This window comes from Nerophis lumbriciformis, linkage group LG05 (assembly GCF_033978685.3).
Source record: "Nerophis lumbriciformis linkage group LG05, RoL_Nlum_v2.1, whole genome shotgun sequence".
Lineage (NCBI taxonomy): Eukaryota > Metazoa > Chordata > Actinopteri > Syngnathiformes > Syngnathidae > Nerophis > Nerophis lumbriciformis.
The window spans coordinates 13532501-13555000 of NC_084552.2; the positions used below are offsets into that span (position 1 = coordinate 13532501).

Sequence of the window (22500 nt, forward strand, 5' to 3'; positions counted from 1 at the left end):
TCTTTTCTTTTTTTTTCTTCTGTTGTGGCATATGCAGCAGGTGCCTGCTCGTTTTTCATATGTGGGTAACAACATTTAACTATGTATATATATTTCCGAATTGGTTTAACTGCCACCCGCAAAAAAAAAAAAAAAAAAAATAAATATCGAATTAATCCGCCCGACCCGACCCGCGCGCGGATAAAATCTTATTTTTTTTAATTTCATCCGCCCGATCCGCGGATAATCCGCGGACTCCGCGGTTGTGCCCGCAAACCGCGCATCTCTAATATATATATATACACACACACATATATACATACATACTGTACATATATGGTGTATATATATTTATATATATACACTATACATACATACATACATACATACATACATACATATATATATATATATATATATATATATATATATATATATATATATATATATATATATATATATATATATATATATACATTTATATACATAAATATAAATATATATACACATATGTATATATACGTATATATATTTACATAAATATATGTAAAAAAAAAAATATATATATATATATATATATATATGTATATATATATATATTTTTTTTTGGTTATTTATTTACCAAATTTGTAAACAATGGCTTTATCCTTTTAACATTGGGAACACTATAATAATTCTGCCCAAAATTAGAAATAGCTGTGTGTGTGATGGATGTGAGCCACCACTAGGCTGATCAGTGCAACAGCAGGCAGTCATGAATGCTAAGCATAACAATAACATACATATAAATGATGATAAATGAGTTGTACTTGTATAGCGCTTTTCTACCTTCAAGGTACTCAAAGCGCTTTGACACTACTTCCACATTTACCCATTACACACAGGGTCCATTGCCAGGGTTAATGTGGTCAACATATATAAAATAAAAACTAATTAAGATAAGGCTCAGAATGGTTTCTTAACAAAACCTTTCTACATATAAAGTGCTTTTTGTGATTGATTGATTGAGACTTTTATTAGTAGATTGCACAGTACAGTACATATTCCGTACAATTGACCACTAAATGGTAACACCCCTTGTTTAAGTCGGGGTCCACGTTATTCAACATTAAACTGCCTCAAGTTGTTGCTCAGATTAAATAAAATGACAAAACTTTTCTTCTACATATAAAAAGTGCAACATTAAACAGTTTCACTCTGGTGACTTTCACTCAATCTTCATGTTTTTTTGCCAGAAAAATCAGTTTATCCACATTTTCTGCAGAGAGAGCAGACCTGCTTGCAGTTAAAATGTCTCCAGCTGTAGAAAATACCCTTTCACTGGGCACGGAGGTAGCAGGTATGGCGAGGTAGTCCCTGGCTAACTTGGTAGTAAGAAGATATATGGACTCATTGTTCTTCCACCATAGAAGTGGGTCAAAATCTAGTTTTTAATGCAATATGGTCTTAAATCTGCTGCTATAAGAACATTTGTTTTTGCTTTAGCCCTGCCTGACTCGCCGAGGAGAGGCTGCTTGAATGCGGTGTTTGCACGACGCTCGTCTTTATCTTCGTTGAAGCGATGTTCACTTAGGGGTGGTGCTGCTTCAAATGGGTTAGCATGTTTAACGTGTTGGCAGAAGCATACACTACTGCTGCTGAACAATGTCGACTTAGCGCCTATAACAATCCGGATAGTTCTTTTCCTCTTTGGTCCGGAGGACACGACGTCCACAGTTTCCAAAAACAATTTGAAATGTGGACTCGTCAGACCACAGAACACTTTTACACTTTGTGTCAGTCCATCTTAGATGAGCTCAGGCCCAGCGAAGCCGACGGCGTTTCTGGGTGTTGTTGATAAACGGTTTTCGCCTTGCATAGGAGAGTTTTAACTTGCACTTACAGATGTAGCGACCAACTGTAGTTACTGACAGTGGGTTTCTGAAGTGTTCCTGAGCCCATGTGGTGATATCCTTTACACACTGATGTCGCTTGTTAATGCAATACAGCCTGAAGGATCAAAGGTCACGGGCTTAGCTGCTTACGGGGATTGATTTCTCCAGATTCTCTGAACCCTTTGATGATATTACGGACCGTAGATGGTGAAATCCCTAAATTCCTTGCAATAGCTGGTTGAGAAAGGTTTTTCTTAAACTGTTCAACAATTTGCTCACGCATTTGTTGACAAAGTGGTGACAATCCTTGATTGTGAATGACTGAGCATTTCATGGAATCTACTTTTATACCCAATCATGGCACCCACCTGTTCCCAATTTGCCTGTTCACCTGTGGGATGTTCCAAATAAGTGTTTGATGAGCATTCCTCAACTTTATCAGTATTTATTGCCACCTTTCCCAACTTCTTTGTCACGTGTTGCTGGCATCAAATTCTAAAGTTAATGATTATTTGCAAAAAAAAAAAAGTTTATCAGTTTGAACATCAAGTATGTTGTCTTTGTAGCATATTTAACTGAATATGGGTTGAAAATGATTTGCAAATCATTGTATTCCGTTTATATTTACATCTAACACAATTTCCCAACTCATATGGAAACGGGGTTTGTATATATATATATATATATATAAAACAAACACTTCCACTTCCTTGTTGCTCAGATGATTACTATGGCGCCCAAAGCCTGCTTTGTGATGTCATGAAGAAGTTAATGAAAGCGAGCAGAAAGTATAGTGGTTGAGATGAAAGTGGAGAGAATGATGCAACAGATAAAGGCAGCAGGGACATTTAAGTGAAGGCTGAGAGCAAAGACGTGTCCTCATCAGTGAGAGAGTGCCTTGTCTCCTCCCCTCAGCGCTCTTGTAGCCCTCGTCTCTGAGCTGCCTCCTACCTAGCAGCTTTCATGTTGTCACCACACCACTGCAAGCTCACCTCCCGCCACACGGTACGTCTCTGTCTGTCTGCTTTTCCTCTCCGTCTGTCTGCATTTCCTCTCCGTCTGTCTGCTTTTCCTCTCTGTCTGTCTGCATTTCCTCTCTGTCTGGCTATTATTATACCTAGTCATGTTGCATCGTATTATTATAACTAGTGAAAATGTGTATTATTACATTTAGACAGCTGGTAATGAGGATGTGTATTATTGCATTTAGACTACTAGAAATGAGGATGTGTATTAATGCATTTAGACAACTAGTAATGAGGATGTGTATTATTGCATTTAGACAACTAGTAATGAGGATGTGTATTATTGCATTTAGACAACTAGTAATGAGGATGTGTATTATTGCATTTAGACAATTAGGAATGAGGATGTGTATTATTGCATTTCGACAATTAGTAATGAGGATGTGTATTATTGCATTTAGACAACTAGTAATGAGGATGTGTATTATTGCATTCAGACAACTAGTAATGAGTATGTGTATTATTGCATTTAGACTACTAGTAATGAGGATGTGTATTAATGCATTTAGACAACTAGTAATGAGGATGTGTATTATTGCATTTAGACTACTAGAAATGATGATGTGTATTATTGCATTTAGACAACTAGTAATGAGGATGTTTATTAATGCATTTAGACAACTAGTAATGAGGATGTGTATTATTGCATTTAGACTACTAGTAATGAGGATGTGTATTATTGCATTTAGACAACTAGCAATGAGGATGTGTATTAATGCTTTTAGACAACTAGTAATGAGGATGTGTATTATTGCATTTAAACAACTAGTAATGAGGATGTGTATTATTGCATTTAGACAACTAGTAATGAGGATGTGTATTATTGCATTTAGACAACTAGTAATGAGGATGTGTATTATATTGCATTTAGACAACTAGTAATGAGAATGTGTATTATTGCATTTAGACAACTAGTAATGAGGATGTGTATTATTGCATTCAGACAATTAGTAATGAGGATTTGTATTATTGCATTTAGACTAATATTAATGAGGATGTGTATTATTACATTTAGACAACTAGTAATGAGGATGTGTATTATTGCATTTAGACAACTAGTAATGAGGATGTGTGTTATTGCATTTAGACAACTAGTAACGAGGATGTGTATTATTGCATTTAGACAACTAGTAATGAGGATGTGTATTATTAATGCATTTAGACAACTAGTAATGAGGATGTGTATTATTGCATTTAGACAACTAGTAATGAGGATGTGTATTATTGCATTTAAACAACTAGTAATGAGGATGTGTATTATTGCATTTAGACAACTAGTAATGAGGATGTGTATTATTGCATTTAGACAACTAGTAATGAGGATGTGTATTAATGCATTTAGACAACGAGTAATGAGGATGTGTATTATTGCATTTAGACAACTAGTAATGAGGATGTGTATTATTGCATTTTGACAATTAGTAATGAGGATATGTAATATTGCATTTAGACTACTAGTAAAGAGGATGTGTATTATTGCATTTAGACAAGTAGTATTGAGGATGTGTAATATTGTATTTACACAACTAGTAATGAGGATGTGTATTATATTGCATTTAGACAACTAGTAATGAGAATGTGTATTATTGCATTTAGACAACTAGTAATGAGGATGTGTATTATTGCATTTAGACAATTAGTAATGAGGATTTGTATTATTGCATTTAGACTAATATTAATGAGGATGTGTATTATTACATTTAGACAACTAGTAATGAGGATGTGTATTATTGCATTTAGACAACTAGTAATGAGGATGTGTGTTATTGCATTTAGACAACTAGTAATGAGGATGTGTATTATTGCATTTAGACAACTAGTAATGAGGATGTGTATTATTGCATTTAGACAACTAGTAATGAGGATGTGTGTTATTGCATTTAGACAACTAGTAATGAGGATGTGTATTATTGCATTTAGACAACTAGTAATGAGGATGTGTATTATTTTCATTTAGACTACTAGAAATGAGGATGTGTATTAATGCTTTTAGACAACTAGTAATGAGGATGTGTATTAATGCATTTAGACAACTAGTAATGAGGATGTGTATTATTGCATTTAGACTACTAGTAATGAGTATGTGTTATATTGCATTTATACAACTAGTAATGAGGATGTGTATTATTGCATTTAGACAACTAGTAATGAGGATGTGTATTATTGCATTCAGACAACTAGTAATGAGTATGTGTATTATTGCATTTAGACTACTAGTAATGAGGATGTGTATTAATGCATTTAGACAACTAGTAATGAGGATGTGTATTATTGCATTTAGACTACTAGAAATGATGATGTGTATTATTGCATTTAGACAACTAGTAATGAGGATGTTTATTATTGCATTTAGACAACTAGTAATGAGGATGTGTATTGCATTTAGACTACTAGTAATGAGGATGTGTATTATTGCATTTAGACAACTAGCAATGAGGATGTGTATTATTGCATTTAGACAACTAGTAATGAGGATGTGTATTATTGCATTTAAACAACTAGTAATGAGGATGTGTATTATTGCATTTAGACAACTAGTAATGAGGATGTGTATTATTGCATTTAGACAACTAGTAATGAGTATGTGTTATATTGCATTTAGACAACTAGTAATGAGGATGTGTATTTTTGCATTTAAACAACTAGTAATGAGGATGTGTATTATTGCATTTAGACAACTAGTAATGAGGATGTGTATTATTGCATTTAGACAACTAGTAATGAGTATGTGTTATATTGCATTTAGACAACTAGTAATGAGGATTTGTATTATTGCATTTAGACTACTAGAAATGAGGATGTGTATTAATGCTTTTAGACAACTAGTAATGAGGATGTGTATTAATGCATTTAGACAACTAGTAATGAGGATGTGTATTATTGCATTTAGACTACTAGTAATGAGTATGTGTTATATTGCATTTATACAACTAGTAATGAGGATGTGTATTATTGCATTTAGACAACTAGTAATGAGGATGTGTATTATTGCATTCAGACAACTAGTAATGAGTATGTGTATTATTGCATTTAGACTACTAGTAATGAGGATGTGTATTAATGCATTTAGACAACTAGTAATGAGGATGTGTATTATTGCATTTAGACTACTAGAAATGATGATGTGTAATATTGCATTTAGACAACTAGTAATGAGGATGTTTATTATTGCATTTAGACAACTAGTAATGAGGATGTGTATTGCATTTAGACTACTAGTAATGAGGATGTGTATTATTGCATTTAGACAACTAGCAATGAGGATGTGTATTATTGCATTTAGACAACTAGTAATGAGGATGTGTATTATTGCATTTAAACAACTAGTAATGAGGATGGGTATTATTGCATTTAGACAACTAGTAATGAGGATGTGTATTATTGCATTTAGACAACTAGTAATGAGGATGTGTATTAATGCATTTAGACAACGAGTAATGAGGATGTGTATTATTGCATTTAGACAACTAGTAATGAGGATGTGTATTATTGCATTTTGACAATTAGTAATGAGGATATGTATTATTGCATTTAGACTACTAGTAAAGAGGATGTGTATTATTGCATTTAGACAACTAGTAATGAGGATGTGTAATATTGTATTTACACAACTAGTAATGAGGATGTGTATTATATTGCATTTAGACAACTAGTAATGAGAATGTGTATTATTGCATTTAGACAACTAGTAATGAGGATGTGTATTATTGCATTCAGACAATTAGTAATGAGGATTTGTATTATTGCATTTAGACTAATATTAATGAGGATGTGTATTATTACATTTAGACAACTAGTAATGAGGATGTGTATTATTGCATTTAGACAACTAGTAATGAGGATGTGTGTTATTGCATTTAGACAACTAGTAACGAGGATGTGTATTATTGCATTTAGACAACTAGTAATGAGGATGTGTATTATTAATGCATTTAGACAACTAGTAATGAGGATGTGTATTATTGCATTTAAACAACTAGTAATGAGGATGTGTATTATTGCATTTAAACAACTAGTAATGAGGATGTGTATTATTGCATTTAGACAACTAGTAATGAGGATGTGTATTATTGCATTTAGACAACTAGTAATGAGGATGTGTATTAATGCATTTAGACAACGAGTAATGAGGATGTGTATTATTGCATTTAGACAACTAGTAATGAGGATGTGTATTATTGTATTTTGACAATTAGTAATGAGGATATGTATTATTGCATTTAGACTACTAGTAAAGAGGATGTGTATTATTGCATTTAGACAAGTAGTATTGAGGATGTGTAATATTGTATTTACACAACTAGTAATGAGGATGTGTATTATATTGCATTTAGACAACTAGTAATGAGAATGTGTATTATTGCATTTAGACAACTAGTAATGAGGATGTGTATTATTGCATTTAGACAATTAGTAATGAGGATTTGTATTATTGCATTTAGACTAATATTAATGAGGATGTGTATTATTACATTTAGACAACTAGTAATGAGGATGTGTATTATTGCATTTAGACAACTAGTAATGAGGATGTGTGTTATTGCATTTAGACAACTAGTAATGAGGATGTGTATTATTGCATTTAGACAACTAGTAATGAGGATGTGTATTATTGCATTTAGACAACTAGTAATGAGGATGTGTGTTATTGCATTTAGACAACTAGTAATGAGGATGTGTATTATTGCATTTAGACAACTAGTAATGAGGATGTGTATTATTTTCATTTAGACTACTAGAAATGAGGATGTGTATTAATGCTTTTAGACAACTAGTAATGAGGATGTGTATTAATGCATTTAGACAACTAGTAATGAGGATGTGTATTATTGCATTTAGACTACTAGTAATGAGTATGTGTTATATTGCATTTATACAACTAGTAATGAGGATGTGTATTATTGCATTTAGACAACTAGTAATGAGGATGTGTATTATTGCATTCAGACAACTAGTAATGAGTATGTGTATTATTGCATTTAGACTACTAGTAATGAGGATGTGTATTAATGCATTTAGACAACTAGTAATGAGGATGTGTATTATTGCATTTAGACTACTAGAAATGATGATGTGTATTATTGCATTTAGACAACTAGTAATGAGGATGTTTATTATTGCATTTAGACAACTAGTAATGAGGATGTGTATTGCATTTAGACTACTAGTAATGAGGATGTGTATTATTGCATTTAGACAACTAGCAATGAGGATGTGTATTATTGCATTTAGACAACTAGTAATGAGGATGTGTATTATTGCATTTAAACAACTAGTAATGAGGATGTGTATTATTGCATTTAGACAACTAGTAATGAGGATGTGTATTATTGCATTTAGACAACTAGTAATGAGTATGTGTTATATTGCATTTAGACAACTAGTAATGAGGATGTGTATTTTTGCATTTAAACAACTAGTAATGAGGATGTGTATTATTGCATTTAGACAACTAGTAATGAGGATGTGTATTATTGCATTTAGACAACTAGTAATGAGTATGTGTTATATTGCATTTAGACAACTAGTAATGAGGATTTGTATTATTGCATTTAGACTACTAGAAATGAGGATGTGTATTAATGCTTTTAGACAACTAGTAATGAGGATGTGTATTAATGCATTTAGACAACTAGTAATGAGGATGTGTATTATTGCATTTAGACTACTAGTAATGAGTATGTGTTATATTGCATTTATACAACTAGTAATGAGGATGTGTATTATTGCATTTAGACAACTAGTAATGAGGATGTGTATTATTGCATTCAGACAACTAGTAATGAGTATGTGTATTATTGCATTTAGACTACTAGTAATGAGGATGTGTATTAATGCATTTAGACAACTAGTAATGAGGATGTGTATTATTGCATTTAGACTACTAGAAATGATGATGTGTAATATTGCATTTAGACAACTAGTAATGAGGATGTTTATTATTGCATTTAGACAACTAGTAATGAGGATGTGTATTGCATTTAGACTACTAGTAATGAGGATGTGTATTATTGCATTTAGACAACTAGCAATGAGGATGTGTATTATTGCATTTAGACAACTAGTAATGAGGATGTGTATTAATGCATTTAGACAACGAGTAATGAGGATGTGTATTATTGCATTTAGACAACTAGTAATGAGGATGTGTATTATTGTATTTTGACAATTAGTAATGAGGATATGTATTATTGCATTTAGACTACTAGTAAAGAGGATGTGTATTATTGCATTTAGACAAGTAGTATTGAGGATGTGTAATATTGTATTTACACAACTAGTAATGAGGATGTGTATTATATTGCATTTAGACAACTAGTAATGAGAATGTGTATTATTGCATTTAGACAACTAGTAATGAGGATGTGTATTATTGCATTTAGACAATTAGTAATGAGGATTTGTATTATTGCATTTAGACTAATATTAATGAGGATGTGTATTATTACATTTAGACAACTAGTAATGAGGATGTGTATTATTGCATTTAGACAACTAGTAATGAGGATGTGTGTTATTGCATTTAGACAACTAGTAATGAGGATGTGTATTATTGCATTTAGACAACTAGTAATGAGGATGTGTATTATTGCATTTAGACAACTAGTAATGAGGATGTGTGTTATTGCATTTAGACAACTAGTAATGAGGATGTGTATTATTGCATTTAGACAACTAGTAATGAGGATGTGTATTATTTTCATTTAGACTACTAGAAATGAGGATGTGTATTAATGCTTTTAGACAACTAGTAATGAGGATGTGTATTAATGCATTTAGACAACTAGTAATGAGGATGTGTATTATTGCATTTAGACTACTAGTAATGAGTATGTGTTATATTGCATTTATACAACTAGTAATGAGGATGTGTATTATTGCATTTAGACAACTAGTAATGAGGATGTGTATTATTGCATTCAGACAACTAGTAATGAGTATGTGTATTATTGCATTTAGACTACTAGTAATGAGGATGTGTATTAATGCATTTAGACAACTAGTAATGAGGATGTGTATTATTGCATTTAGACTACTAGAAATGATGATGTGTATTATTGCATTTAGACAACTAGTAATGAGGATGTTTATTATTGCATTTAGACAACTAGTAATGAGGATGTGTATTGCATTTAGACTACTAGTAATGAGGATGTGTTTTATTGCATTTAGACAACTAGCAATGAGGATGTGTATTATTGCATTTAGACAACTAGTAATGAGGATGTGTATTATTGCATTTAAACAACTAGTAATGAGGATGTGTATTATTGCATTTAGACAACTAGTAATGAGGATGTGTATTATTGCATTTAGACAACTAGTAATGAGTATGTGTTATATTGCATTTAGACAACTAGTAATGAGGATGTGTATTTTTGCATTTAAACAACTAGTAATGAGGATGTGTATTATTGCATTTAGACAACTAGTAATGAGGATGTGTATTATTGCATTTAGACAACTAGTAATGAGTATGTGTTATATTGCATTTAGACAACTAGTAATGAGGATTTGTATTATTGCATTTAGACTACTAGAAATGAGGATGTGTATTAATGCTTTTAGACAACTAGTAATGAGGATGTGTATTAATGCATTTAGACAACTAGTAATGAGGATGTGTATTATTGCATTTAGACTACTAGTAATGAGTATGTGTTATATTGCATTTATACAACTAGTAATGAGGATGTGTATTATTGCATTTAGACAACTAGTAATGAGGATGTGTATTATTGCATTCAGACAACTAGTAATGAGTATGTGTATTATTGCATTTAGACTACTAGTAATGAGGATGTGTATTAATGCATTTAGACAACTAGTAATGAGGATGTGTATTATTGCATTTAGACTACTAGAAATGATGATGTGTAATATTGCATTTAGACAACTAGTAATGAGGATGTTTATTATTGCATTTAGACAACTAGTAATGAGGATGTGTATTGCATTTAGACTACTAGTAATGAGGATGTGTATTATTGCATTTAGACAACTAGCAATGAGGATGTGTATTATTGCATTTAGACAACTAGTAATGAGGATGTGTATTATTGCATTTAAACAACTAGTAATGAGGATGGGTATTATTGCATTTAGACAACTAGTAATGAGGATGTGTATTATTGCATTTAGACAACTAGTAATGAGGATGTGTATTAATGCATTTAGACAACGAGTAATGAGGATGTGTATTATTGCATTTAGACAACTAGTAATGAGGATGTGTATTATTGCATTTTGACAATTAGTAATGAGGATATGTATTATTGCATTTAGACTACTAGTAAAGAGGATGTGTATTATTGCATTTAGACAACTAGTAATGAGGATGTGTAATATTGTATTTACACAACTAGTAATGAGGATGTGTATTATATTGCATTTAGACAACTAGTAATGAGAATGTGTATTATTGCATTTAGACAACTAGTAATGAGGATGTGTATTATTGCATTCAGACAATTAGTAATGAGGATTTGTATTATTGCATTTAGACTAATATTAATGAGGATGTGTATTATTACATTTAGACAACTAGTAATGAGGATGTGTATTATTGCATTTAGACAACTAGTAATGAGGATGTGTGTTATTGCATTTAGACAACTAGTAACGAGGATGTGTATTATTGCATTTAGACAACTAGTAATGAGGATGTGTATTATTAATGCATTTAGACAACTAGTAATGAGGATGTGTATTATTGCATTTAAACAACTAGTAATGAGGATGTGTATTATTGCATTTAAACAACTAGTAATGAGGATGTGTATTATTGCATTTAGACAACTAGTAATGAGGATGTGTATTATTGCATTTAGACAACTAGTAATGAGGATGTGTATTAATGCATTTAGACAACGAGTAATGAGGATGTGTATTATTGCATTTAGACAACTAGTAATGAGGATGTGTATTATTGTATTTTGACAATTAGTAATGAGGATATGTATTATTGCATTTAGACTACTAGTAAAGAGGATGTGTATTATTGCATTTAGACAAGTAGTATTGAGGATGTGTAATATTGTATTTACACAACTAGTAATGAGGATGTGTATTATATTGCATTTAGACAACTAGTAATGAGAATGTGTATTATTGCATTTAGACAACTAGTAATGAGGATGTGTATTATTGCATTTAGACAATTAGTAATGAGGATTTGTATTATTGCATTTAGACTAATATTAATGAGGATGTGTATTATTACATTTAGACAACTAGTAATGAGGATGTGTATTATTGCATTTAGACAACTAGTAATGAGGATGTGTGTTATTGCATTTAGACAACTAGTAATGAGGATGTGTATTATTGCATTTAGACAACTAGTAATGAGGATGTGTATTATTGCATTTAGATGGGATGGGATGGGTACAGAATTGGGTACTTTCATAAGTACCAACCTCGGTACTACTGGGTACCAATTCACATGAAAACCAACTGTGCTGTATTTTCATACCTTAGTTGCACGTCCACATCCAGCTGCAAACTCAGCACCGGCCCAAGCACTTGGCGGGGAAACAGGCAGTCAAGCACTCAGCCTGACCGCCTTTAATGTTACCATCATCCATGCCAATAAAGCAATAAGAAGGCGCTCAAAAGTACAGTAAGGCTCCACTTTTTAAAATGCTCTATATCTTGATGCTAATATACATGGGATTTGCCATAGACATACTCAAGATTAGCATTAGCGATTTTACATGGCGATTTCAACACCTCCGAATTTGTTAATAAAAACTACAACTAAGGTGCATGTTTATTTGAAAACTGTTTAAACTTTGAAAAGCACATTGGAAACACACAAATCAAACTAAAAGATTGCACACGAGTTCACAGTATAATTCATCGCTATCAATAAATGTATAAAATATGTTAAAAGGGATGCAATTGCATCAATCAACATGAAAATTAACACAGGTACAAAATAACACATAAAATATCACAAATTAATGTATTTAGTTACAATCCAACAGCTGGTGTGTATTAAGTACAATACTTTTACAGCATAAACACTTAGTAGGGCGCAACAAAAGAAAAGTATAGCACATTAAAGTAAAGCGCTCTGGGCTGATGTAACAGTTGGTTGGGGGGCGCATAGTAAATGAAAATAACATAACATAACAAAGGGCAAAGACTACTTCGTACTATGGCAACACATCCTAGTCCATACACCACTGCCATTTAGCGTCTTGGAATTGTGACTGCATGCAAAAAGGACTTTATAATACAGTGCAGTACTTGCAAAAGAGACTCAGTAGTGTAAGAAAACAAGACAAAAACTGAACAACACAGCTCAGTGTTAATGTAATAATAATAATAATGTAATATATATTTTTCTTATTGCAACAATCTTCATTTTTTTAATACATGCCCATGATCAACATTGAAATGTGACTTCTAAGGTGTGCATTAATAAAACATCTGTCCACTCAAGTCCTTACTTTGTGGAGTCCTTTAAGCTACAAGTGCCCCCCAGGGCCACACTTTGTACACCTTAATTAATAATAATATTCAATGTTAATTTTCTTACTAATAAAAACAAATGTCTGATTTTAACCACAACAAAACTGCACCGCATTTGATCCATAATCATACAGGGACAATTATATAGGGGTGTCAAAAAAAATATCTATTTTTGAATTAATCATAATTCTTATTTGTAATGATTCTTAATTGATTCCAAGAAATAAAAAAAATATTAAAATATAATATACATACATATTATAAATATAAATACATACTCTATATTATTCACATGTGAATAATGCTGTATAATAGACTGCCCATCCATCCATTTTCTACCGCTTATTCCCTTTGGGGTCGCGGGGGGCGCTGGAGCCTATCTCAGCTACAATCAGGCGGAAGGCGGGGTACACCCTGGACAAGTCGCCACCTCATCGCAGGGCCAACACAGATAGACAGACAACATTCACACTCACATCCACACACTAGGGCCAATTTAGTGTTGCCAATCAACTTATCCCCAGGTGCATGTCTTTGGAGGTGGGAGGAAGCCGGAGTACCCGGAGGGAACCCACGCAGTCACGGGGAGGACATGCAAACTCCACACAGAAAGATCCCGAGCCCGGGATTGAACCCAAGACTACTCAGGACCTTCGTATTGTGAGGCAGATGCACTAACCCCTCTGCCACCGTGAAGCCCTATAATAGACTGTATTTGTGTTATTCACATGTGAATAATACTGTATAATAGACTGTATTTATATTATTCACATGTGAATAATGCCGTATAATAGACTGTATTTATATTATTCACATGTGAATAATGCTGTATAATAGACTGTATTTATGTTATTCACATGTGAATAATGCTGTATAATAGACTGTATTTATATTATTCACATGTGAATAATGCTGTATAATACTGTATTTATATTATTCACATGTGAATAATGCTGTATAATAGACTGTATTTATAGTATTCATATGTGAATAATGCTGTATAATAGACTGTATTTATGTTATTCACATGTGAATAATGCTGTATAATAGACTGTATTTATATTATTCACATGTGAATAATACTGTATAATAGACTGTATTTATGTTATTCACATGTGAATAATGCTGTATAATACTGTATTTATATTATTCACATGTGAATAATGCTGTATAATAGACTGTATTTATGTTATTCACATGTGAATAATGCTGTATAATAGACTGTATTTATATTATTCACATGTGAATAATGCTGTATAATAGACTGTATTTATATTATTCACATGTGAATAATGTTGTATAATAGACTGTATTTATATTATTCACATGTGAATAATGCTGTATAATAGACTGCATTTATATTATTCGCATATACAAAAATACCCAAGTGTTTATTGTTTATTATGAGCGAACTGTGGTGCTATTCTTTTCTATTCTATTCTATACATGGGCAGCATTGTATTACAATAAGAAGGTCCTGGGTTCAATCCTCCGAGTTTGCATGTTCTCTTTGTGACAGTGTTATTAAAAAATACACAGATTTTGAATCAAGAATCGGTTTGCATCGAGTATCGATTCTGAATCGAATCGTTACCCCCAAGAATCGAATCGGATTGAATCTTGTGGTGCCCAAAGAGCCACAGCCCTACAGAGATATATATATCCATCCATCCATCCATCCATTTTCTACCGCTTATTCCCTTTGGGGTCGCGGGGGGCGCTGGAGCCTATCTCAGCTACAATCGGGCGGAAGGCGGTGTACACCCTGGACAACTCGCCACCTCATCGCAGGGCCATATATATATATATATATATATATATATATATATATATATATATATATATATATATATATATATATATATATATATATACAGTCCTATAGACAGACTATATACACAACAACACACACCACCCTAGTAACAACACACACCACCCTAGTAGACAGATGAGTATACACACAACAACACACAACTCATACATTGTTCCTAAGAGCGGCCCCCCCAGGGTGAGACCCACAGAGTCCACGGACATGATTCTTGTGAGCCTCCTGCGTAGCAGAAGCCACAGTGGTGAAGACAGACATGCTGAAACACCATCTGGTGAAATGTGGTCCGTGTGGAGTCCAGTGTCCTTTCTTATTTCCATCCACTGACATCTTCTCACAACTCTTTGCATGGACTTCCTGTCAGACCATATTTGGCTCTTCCTCCACCCATACTCCTCATCATACCTGCTCTCTCGAGTGGCTCGAGATTCAAAAAATGACCAAAATAAAAATGAATTTTTACTTTTTTTAATCGATTAACAATCGTTAAAAAAAAGAATCGCAATTGAATTAAAAATGATTTTATTTGACACCCCTAATTTCTAACAATAGTAATATATGTAATCATTACTTTTGCTCTTGTTTCATTCTCTTTGTCACTATCATAATAATAACGAGAAAATTCCAGCGGAAATTTTGATGGGCCTGCTATCTGTGCCCTGGACCTCTGGCCGGGGGTCGCCGGAAGCCGCCGTGCTTTTAAAATGGCGCCGAGTGTCTGAATTAGGTGTAGCTGTACAAAATGAGCCACAGAGCTGGCCTAAAATGTTAGCATGCTCACGTAAAATTGCTAACATTTAACATGTGTGCTATCGTTTGCATGATAACAGGTAACAAGTGTCACATTCCAAGTTATATGACTCTGGGGTAAACAGTTGCAAAACTAGCTCAAAAAGTTAGCATGCTAATGTTAGCATGCTTGCAAGCTAACGTGAGCATGATAATAGTTAGCTTGTGTCACATACCACGTTATAAGACTCTAAAGTGTATGGCTGGGGAATTAGAGAAAAAAAAGAGTACAATTAGCTAAAAACGTTAGCATTTTAATGTTAGCATGCTTATTACGTTTGCATGCTAACAGTTTACAAGTGTCACGCACCAAGATGTATGACTCAGGAGTAAACGGTTGCAAATTTAGCGCAAAAAGGTATCATGTTAATGTTAGCATGCTAACATTAGCATGCTCTCAGTTAGCATGTGTCACATACCAGGTTACATGACTGTAAGGTGTATGGCTGTGTAATTGGAGACAAAAACTAAAGTTAGCTAAAATGCTATCATGTTTATGTTAGTATGCTTGTATGCTAACATTAGCATGTTAGCAGTTAACAAGTGTCACATACCAAGTTATATGTCTCTAGGGTAAACGGTTGCAAAATTAGCTCAAAAAGTTAGCACGCTAATGTTAGCATGCTTGCAAGCTAACGTGAGCATGATAATAGTTAGCTTGTGTCACATACCACGTTATAAGACTCTAAAGTGTATGGCTGGGGAATTAGAGAGAGAAAAAGAGTACAATAAGCTAAAAAATTTAGCACTTTAATGTTAGCATGCATATTACGTTTGCATGCTAACAGTTTACAAGTGTCACGCACCAAGTTGTATGACTCAGGAGTAAACGGTTGCAAATTTAGCGCAAAAAGGTATCATGTTAATGTTAGCATGCTAACATTAGCATGCTATCAGTTAGCATGTGTCACATACCAGGTTACATGACTGTAAAGTGTATGGCTGTGTAATTGGAGAAAAAAACCTAAAGTTAGCTAAAATGCTATCATGTTTATGTTAGTATGCTAACATTAACATGTTAGCAGTTAACAAGTTATATGACTCTAGGGTAAACGGTTGCAAAATTAGCTCAAAAAGTTAGCACGCTAATGTTAGCATGCTTGCAAGCTAACGTGAGCATGATACTAGTTAGCTTGTGTCACATACCAAGTTATATGACTCTGGGGTAAACGGTTGCAAAACTAGCTAAAAAAGTTAGCACTTTAATGTTAGCATGCTTATTACGTTTGCATGCTAACAGTTTACAAGTGTCACGCACCAAGTTGTATGAGTCAGGAGTAAACGGTTGCAAATTTAGCGCAAAAAGGTATCATGTTAATGTTAGCATGCTAACATTAGCATGCTCTCAGTTAGCATGTGTCACATACCAGGTTACATGACTGTAAGGTGTATGGCTGTGTAATTGGAGAAAAAAAACTAAAGTTAGCTAAAACGCTATCATGTTTATGTCAGTATGCTGGTATGATAACATTAGCATGCTAGCAGCTAACAAGTGTCACATACCAAGTTACTCAACCTTCCCGGTAAGGTCTATTCAGGTGTACTGGAGAGGAGGCTACGCCGGATAGTCGAACCTCGGATTCAGGAGGAACAGTGTGGTTTTCGTCCTGGTCGTGGAACTGTGGACCAGCTCTATACTCTTGGCAGGGTCCTTGAGGGTGCATGGGAGTTTGCTCAACCAGTCTACATGTGCTTTGTGGACTTGAAGAAGGCATTCGACCGTGTCCCTCGGGAGGTCCTGTGGGGAGTGCTCAGAGAGTATGGGGTATCGGACTGTCTGATTGTGGCGGTCCGCTCCCTGTATGATCAGTGTCAGAGCTTGGTCCGCATTGCCGGCAGTAAGTTGGACACGTTTCCAGTGAGGGTTGGACTCCGCCAAGGCTGCCCTTTGTCACCCATTCTGTTCATAACTTTTATGGACAGAATTTCTAGGTGCAGTCAAGGCGTTGAGGTGGCTGCAGGATTAGGTCTCCTGATGGTTTCATCTGGCCAGGATCTTCAGCTCTCACTGGATCGGTTCGCAGCCGAGTGTGAAGCGACCGGGATGAGAATCAGCACCTCCAAGTCAGAGTCCATGGTTCTCTCCCGGAAAAGGGTGGAGTGCCACCTACGGGTTGGGTAGGAGACCTTGCCCCAAGTGGAGGAGTTCAAGTACCTCGGAGTCTTGTTCACGAGTGAGGGAAGAGTGGATCGTGAGATCGACAGGCGGATCGGTGCGGCGTCTTCAGTAATGTGGACGCTGTATCGATCCGTTGTGGTGAAGAAGGGGCTGAGCCGGAAGGCAAAGCTCTCAATTTACCGGTCGATCTACGTTCCCATCCTCACCTATGGTCATGAGCTTTGGGTTATGACCGAAAGGACAAGATCACGGGTACAAGCGGCCGAAATGAGTTTCCTCCGCCGGGTGGCGGGGCTCTCCCTTAGAGATAGGGTGAGAAGCTCTGTCATCCGGGAGGAGCTCAAAGTAAAGCCGCTGCTCCTCCACATCGAGAGGAGCCAGATGAGGTGGTTCGGGCATCTGGTCAGGATGCCACCTGAACGCCTCCCTAGGGAGGTGTTTCAGGCACGTCCAACCGGTAGGAGGTCACGGGGAAGACCCAGGACACGTTGGGTAGACTATGTCTCCCGGCTGGCCTGGGAACGCCTCGGGATCCCTTGGGAGGAGCTGGACGAAGTGGCTGGGGAGAGGTGCTGCCCCCGCTACCCGACCTCGGATAAGCGGAAGAAGATGGATGGATGGACATGCCAAGTTATATGACTCTAGGGCAGTGGTTCTTAACCTTGTTGGAGGTACCGAACCCCACCAGTTTCATATGCGCATTCACCGAACCCTTCTTTAGTTAAAAATAAAATGTGTTTTTTTCAAATTCAAGACAAAGTTATATGTTTTTGGTAACACTTCAGTATGGGGAACATATTCTAAGTAACAAAGTTTTAATTTAGAGTTATTTGGACCCCAAAAGGGACAAGCGGTAGAAAATGGATGGATGGTTAGGGTTAGGGTTAGGGCCAGGGTTAGAGAGTTAGGGTTATAACAAGGCCATGCCGAATAAGGCATTAATAAGTACTTAATAATGACTAATTAAGAGCCAATATGTTACTAGTTTGCATGTTAATAAGCAACTAATTAATGGTGAATATGTTCCCCATACTAAAATGTAACCAGGTTTTTTAACTGGTGCACAAAATGAACCGTGCATGAACATCACCTTGTTCAAATAACAAAACCAACACAAATGACACACCTGCAAATCAGTGTGACTTCTGCTGTTGCCGTATCCGTAATACGCCGATAGGGAGAAGTGTTTCTTTACACGATGAGTCGGGTGTGTCTTGACCTCCGCCGAACCCCTGAGCCCGACTCACCGAACCCCTAGGGTTTCATCGAACCCAGGTTAAGAACCACTGATCTAGGGTAAACAGTTGCAAAATTAGCTCAAAAAGCTATCACTTGAATGTAAACATGCATACAGTTATTAGCATGTTTCACATACCAAGTTATCTGACTGTACGGCTGCGGAAGTAGACTTCAAGATATCGACTTTTTGTAAAAAGCGTGAGCGCTCCAAGGCTTTGAGGAACGTTCCGGTGTTCTCAGATTTCCGATAAGTGGAGAGAGAGAAGGAAAGCCACGCCCCCTCCAGCTTCATGCGGACCTGAGTGACGTGTCAACAGCCTGTATTCACGTCCGCTTTCCCACAACACACGTTATAACTGTAGAATGATCGAGGGCGAGTTCTTGGTTTCTTATGTGGGTTTATTGTTAGGCAGTTTCATTAACGTCCTCCCAGCGCGGCAACAACACACAACAACAGCAGTCATGTTTTATTCTACCGTAAAGCAGTTCGTCTGCCGTAAACAGCAATGTTGTTGTAATATATTGAGTTGGAGGCAATAGCCAGGTGAGGTGATGAAGTACGTCTCTTTACTGTAGACTTCAGAACAGACTCACACACTTGACGTCAGGTGTGCAACACCATGTAAATCGTTGGCCAACCAAAAAGTAACCCCAGTATGCTATAGCCAACATTCACCAGGAGATGGCAACAGACAAACATAGATCACTCTATAGCATTCCTCCCCTTTTAGAAATGAAGAAGTTCCTCAAAATAAATAAACAACCCCACCAAAAAATGCAGCAGCTCAATTAAAAAACGGTACTTAAGCCACATTTATTTTATTTTTTTTAGTACTGAACTCTTAACCCTCATTTGTAAACAATAACATACTTATTATCCAAACAGTATTTGTACACCTTTAACACAGATTTTTATACTGTCTTCAGCGATTCAGTTTTTTTGGTGGTACTCGAAACCTTTCTGGGTACCTGCGAAAGGGTGTTCAGCATGGTTAGAAAAATAGTGACAAGAGAATAGAACAAGGATGGACAATTCAACCCTTAACTCAACAATGAGCAGATGAGTGTTATGTGTGTGTATATGTGTAAATAAATGAACACTGAAATTCAAGTATTTATTTTATTTATTTAATTTTATATATATATATATATATATATATATATATATATATATATATATATATGTAATAAAATAATTATATATATATAGCTAGAATTCACTGAAAGTCAACTATTTCTTATATATATATATTTATATATATATATATATATATATATATATATATATATATATATATATATATATGTGTGTATATATATATATATATATATGAAATACTTGACTTGGTGAATTCTAGCTGTAAATATACTCCTCCCCTCTTAGCCACGCCCCCAACCACGCCCCCACCCCACCCCGACCACGCCCTCCCCCACCCACCACCTCCCGAAATCGGAGGTCTCAAGGTTGGCAAGTATGCATGACAGTGGTATAAAAGATGTGGCCGTGAGGATGGGTTGTTCACACACAAAAAAAACTAATATTCGAGGCTTCCACACTCTGGTAAATTAGAGTGGACGCCATCCGCTTTAATGGGAAACCCAGATGGTGCTCCTCCTAACCTAAATATCATAGCTCTTTATACTTGACGTGCTCTCCCAAGTATGCTAACTTTGCCTATGTTGTCATGCAAACTTTGGCATGTTCGCGTTTTATGCTAGCATTTAGGTTCATTTTGATCTTTTAAACCAACAATTCAAAAGTTTCGAACTTCCAAGTCTGCTAACTTTTTCCGTTATATGAGGCGATTGTTAGTTAGCATGCCAACGTTTTATTTTAGCTTTTGAGCTAATGTTGTACAAACCCCGTTTCCATATGAGTTGGGAAATTGTGTTAGATGTAAATATAAACGGAATACAATGATTTGCAAATAATTTTCAACCCATATTCAGTTGAATGTGCTACAAAGACAACATATTTGATGTTCAAACTGATAAAAAAAAATTTTTTTTGCAAATAATCATTAACTTTAGAATTTGATGCCAGCAACACGTGAGAAAGAAGTTGGGAAAGGTGGCAATAAATACTGATAAAGTTGAGGAATGCTCATCAAACACTTATTTGGAACATCCCACAGGTGAACAGGCAAATTGGGAACAGGTGGGTGCCATGATTGGGTATAAAAGTAGATTCCATGAAATGCTCAGTCATTCACAAACAAGGATGGGGCGAGGGTCACCACTTTGTCAACAAATGCGTGAGCAAATTGTTGAACAGTTTAAGAAAAAACATTCTCAACCAGCTATTACAAGGAATTTAGGGATTTCACCATCTACAGTCCATAATATCATCAAAGGGTTCAGAGAATCTGGAGAAATCACTGCACGTAAGCAGCTAAGCCCGTGACCTTCGATCCTTCAGGCTGTACTGCATCAACAAGCGACATCAGTGTGTAAAGGATATCACCACATAGGCTCAGGAACACTTCAGAAACCCACTGTCAGTAACTACAGTTGGTCGCCACGTCTGTAAGTGCAAGTTAAAACTCTCCTATGCAAGGCGAAAACCGTTTATCAACAACACCCACAAACGCCGTCGGCTGAGCTGGGGCTGAGCTCATCTAAGATGGACTGATACAAAGTGGAAAAGTGTTCTGTGGTCTGACGAGTCCACATTTCAAATTGTTTTTGGAAACTGTGGACGTCGTGTCCTCCGGACCAAAGAGGAAAAGAATCATCTGGATTGTTGTAGGCGCAAAGTGTAAAAGCCAGCATGTGTGATGGTATGGGGGTGTATTAGTGCCCAAGACATGGGTAACTTACACATCTGTGAAGGCACCATTAAAGCTGAAAGGTACATACAGGTTTTGGAGCAACATATGTTGCCATCCAAGCAACGTTACCATAGACGCCCCTGCTTATTTCAGCAAGACAATGCCAAGCCACGTGTTACATCAACGTGGCTTCATAGTAAAAGAGTGCGGGTACTAGACTGGCCTGCCTTTAGTCCAGACCTGTCTCCCATTGAAAATGTGTGGCGCATTATGAAGCCTAAAACAGCACAACGGAGACCCCCGGACTGTTGAACAACTTAAGCTGTACATCAAGCAAGAATGGGAAAGAATTCCACCTGAGAAGCTTCAAAAATGTGTCTCCTCAGTTCCCAAACGT

General features: G+C 35.5%; 1 protein-coding gene across 9 annotated transcripts in view; it reads left to right on the forward strand.

The window, feature by feature from the left end:
• Positions 1-22500, forward strand: part of osbpl8 (oxysterol binding protein-like 8) — a 1018260-nt gene that overhangs the window by 881078 nt on the left and 114682 nt on the right. For 2 of the 9 annotated variants that reach the window (XM_061961257.2, XM_061961260.2), the window contains exon 1: positions 2598-2858. The exons of the other annotated variants lie outside the window; for them this stretch is intronic. In XM_061961257.2, coding sequence (XP_061817241.2) covers positions 2817-2858 — 42 coding nt within the window. In that variant the 5' untranslated portion in view covers positions 2598-2816. Of the gene's footprint in view, positions 1-2597; positions 2859-22500 lie in introns of those variants that run through there. 9 annotated transcript variants of the gene reach the window in all.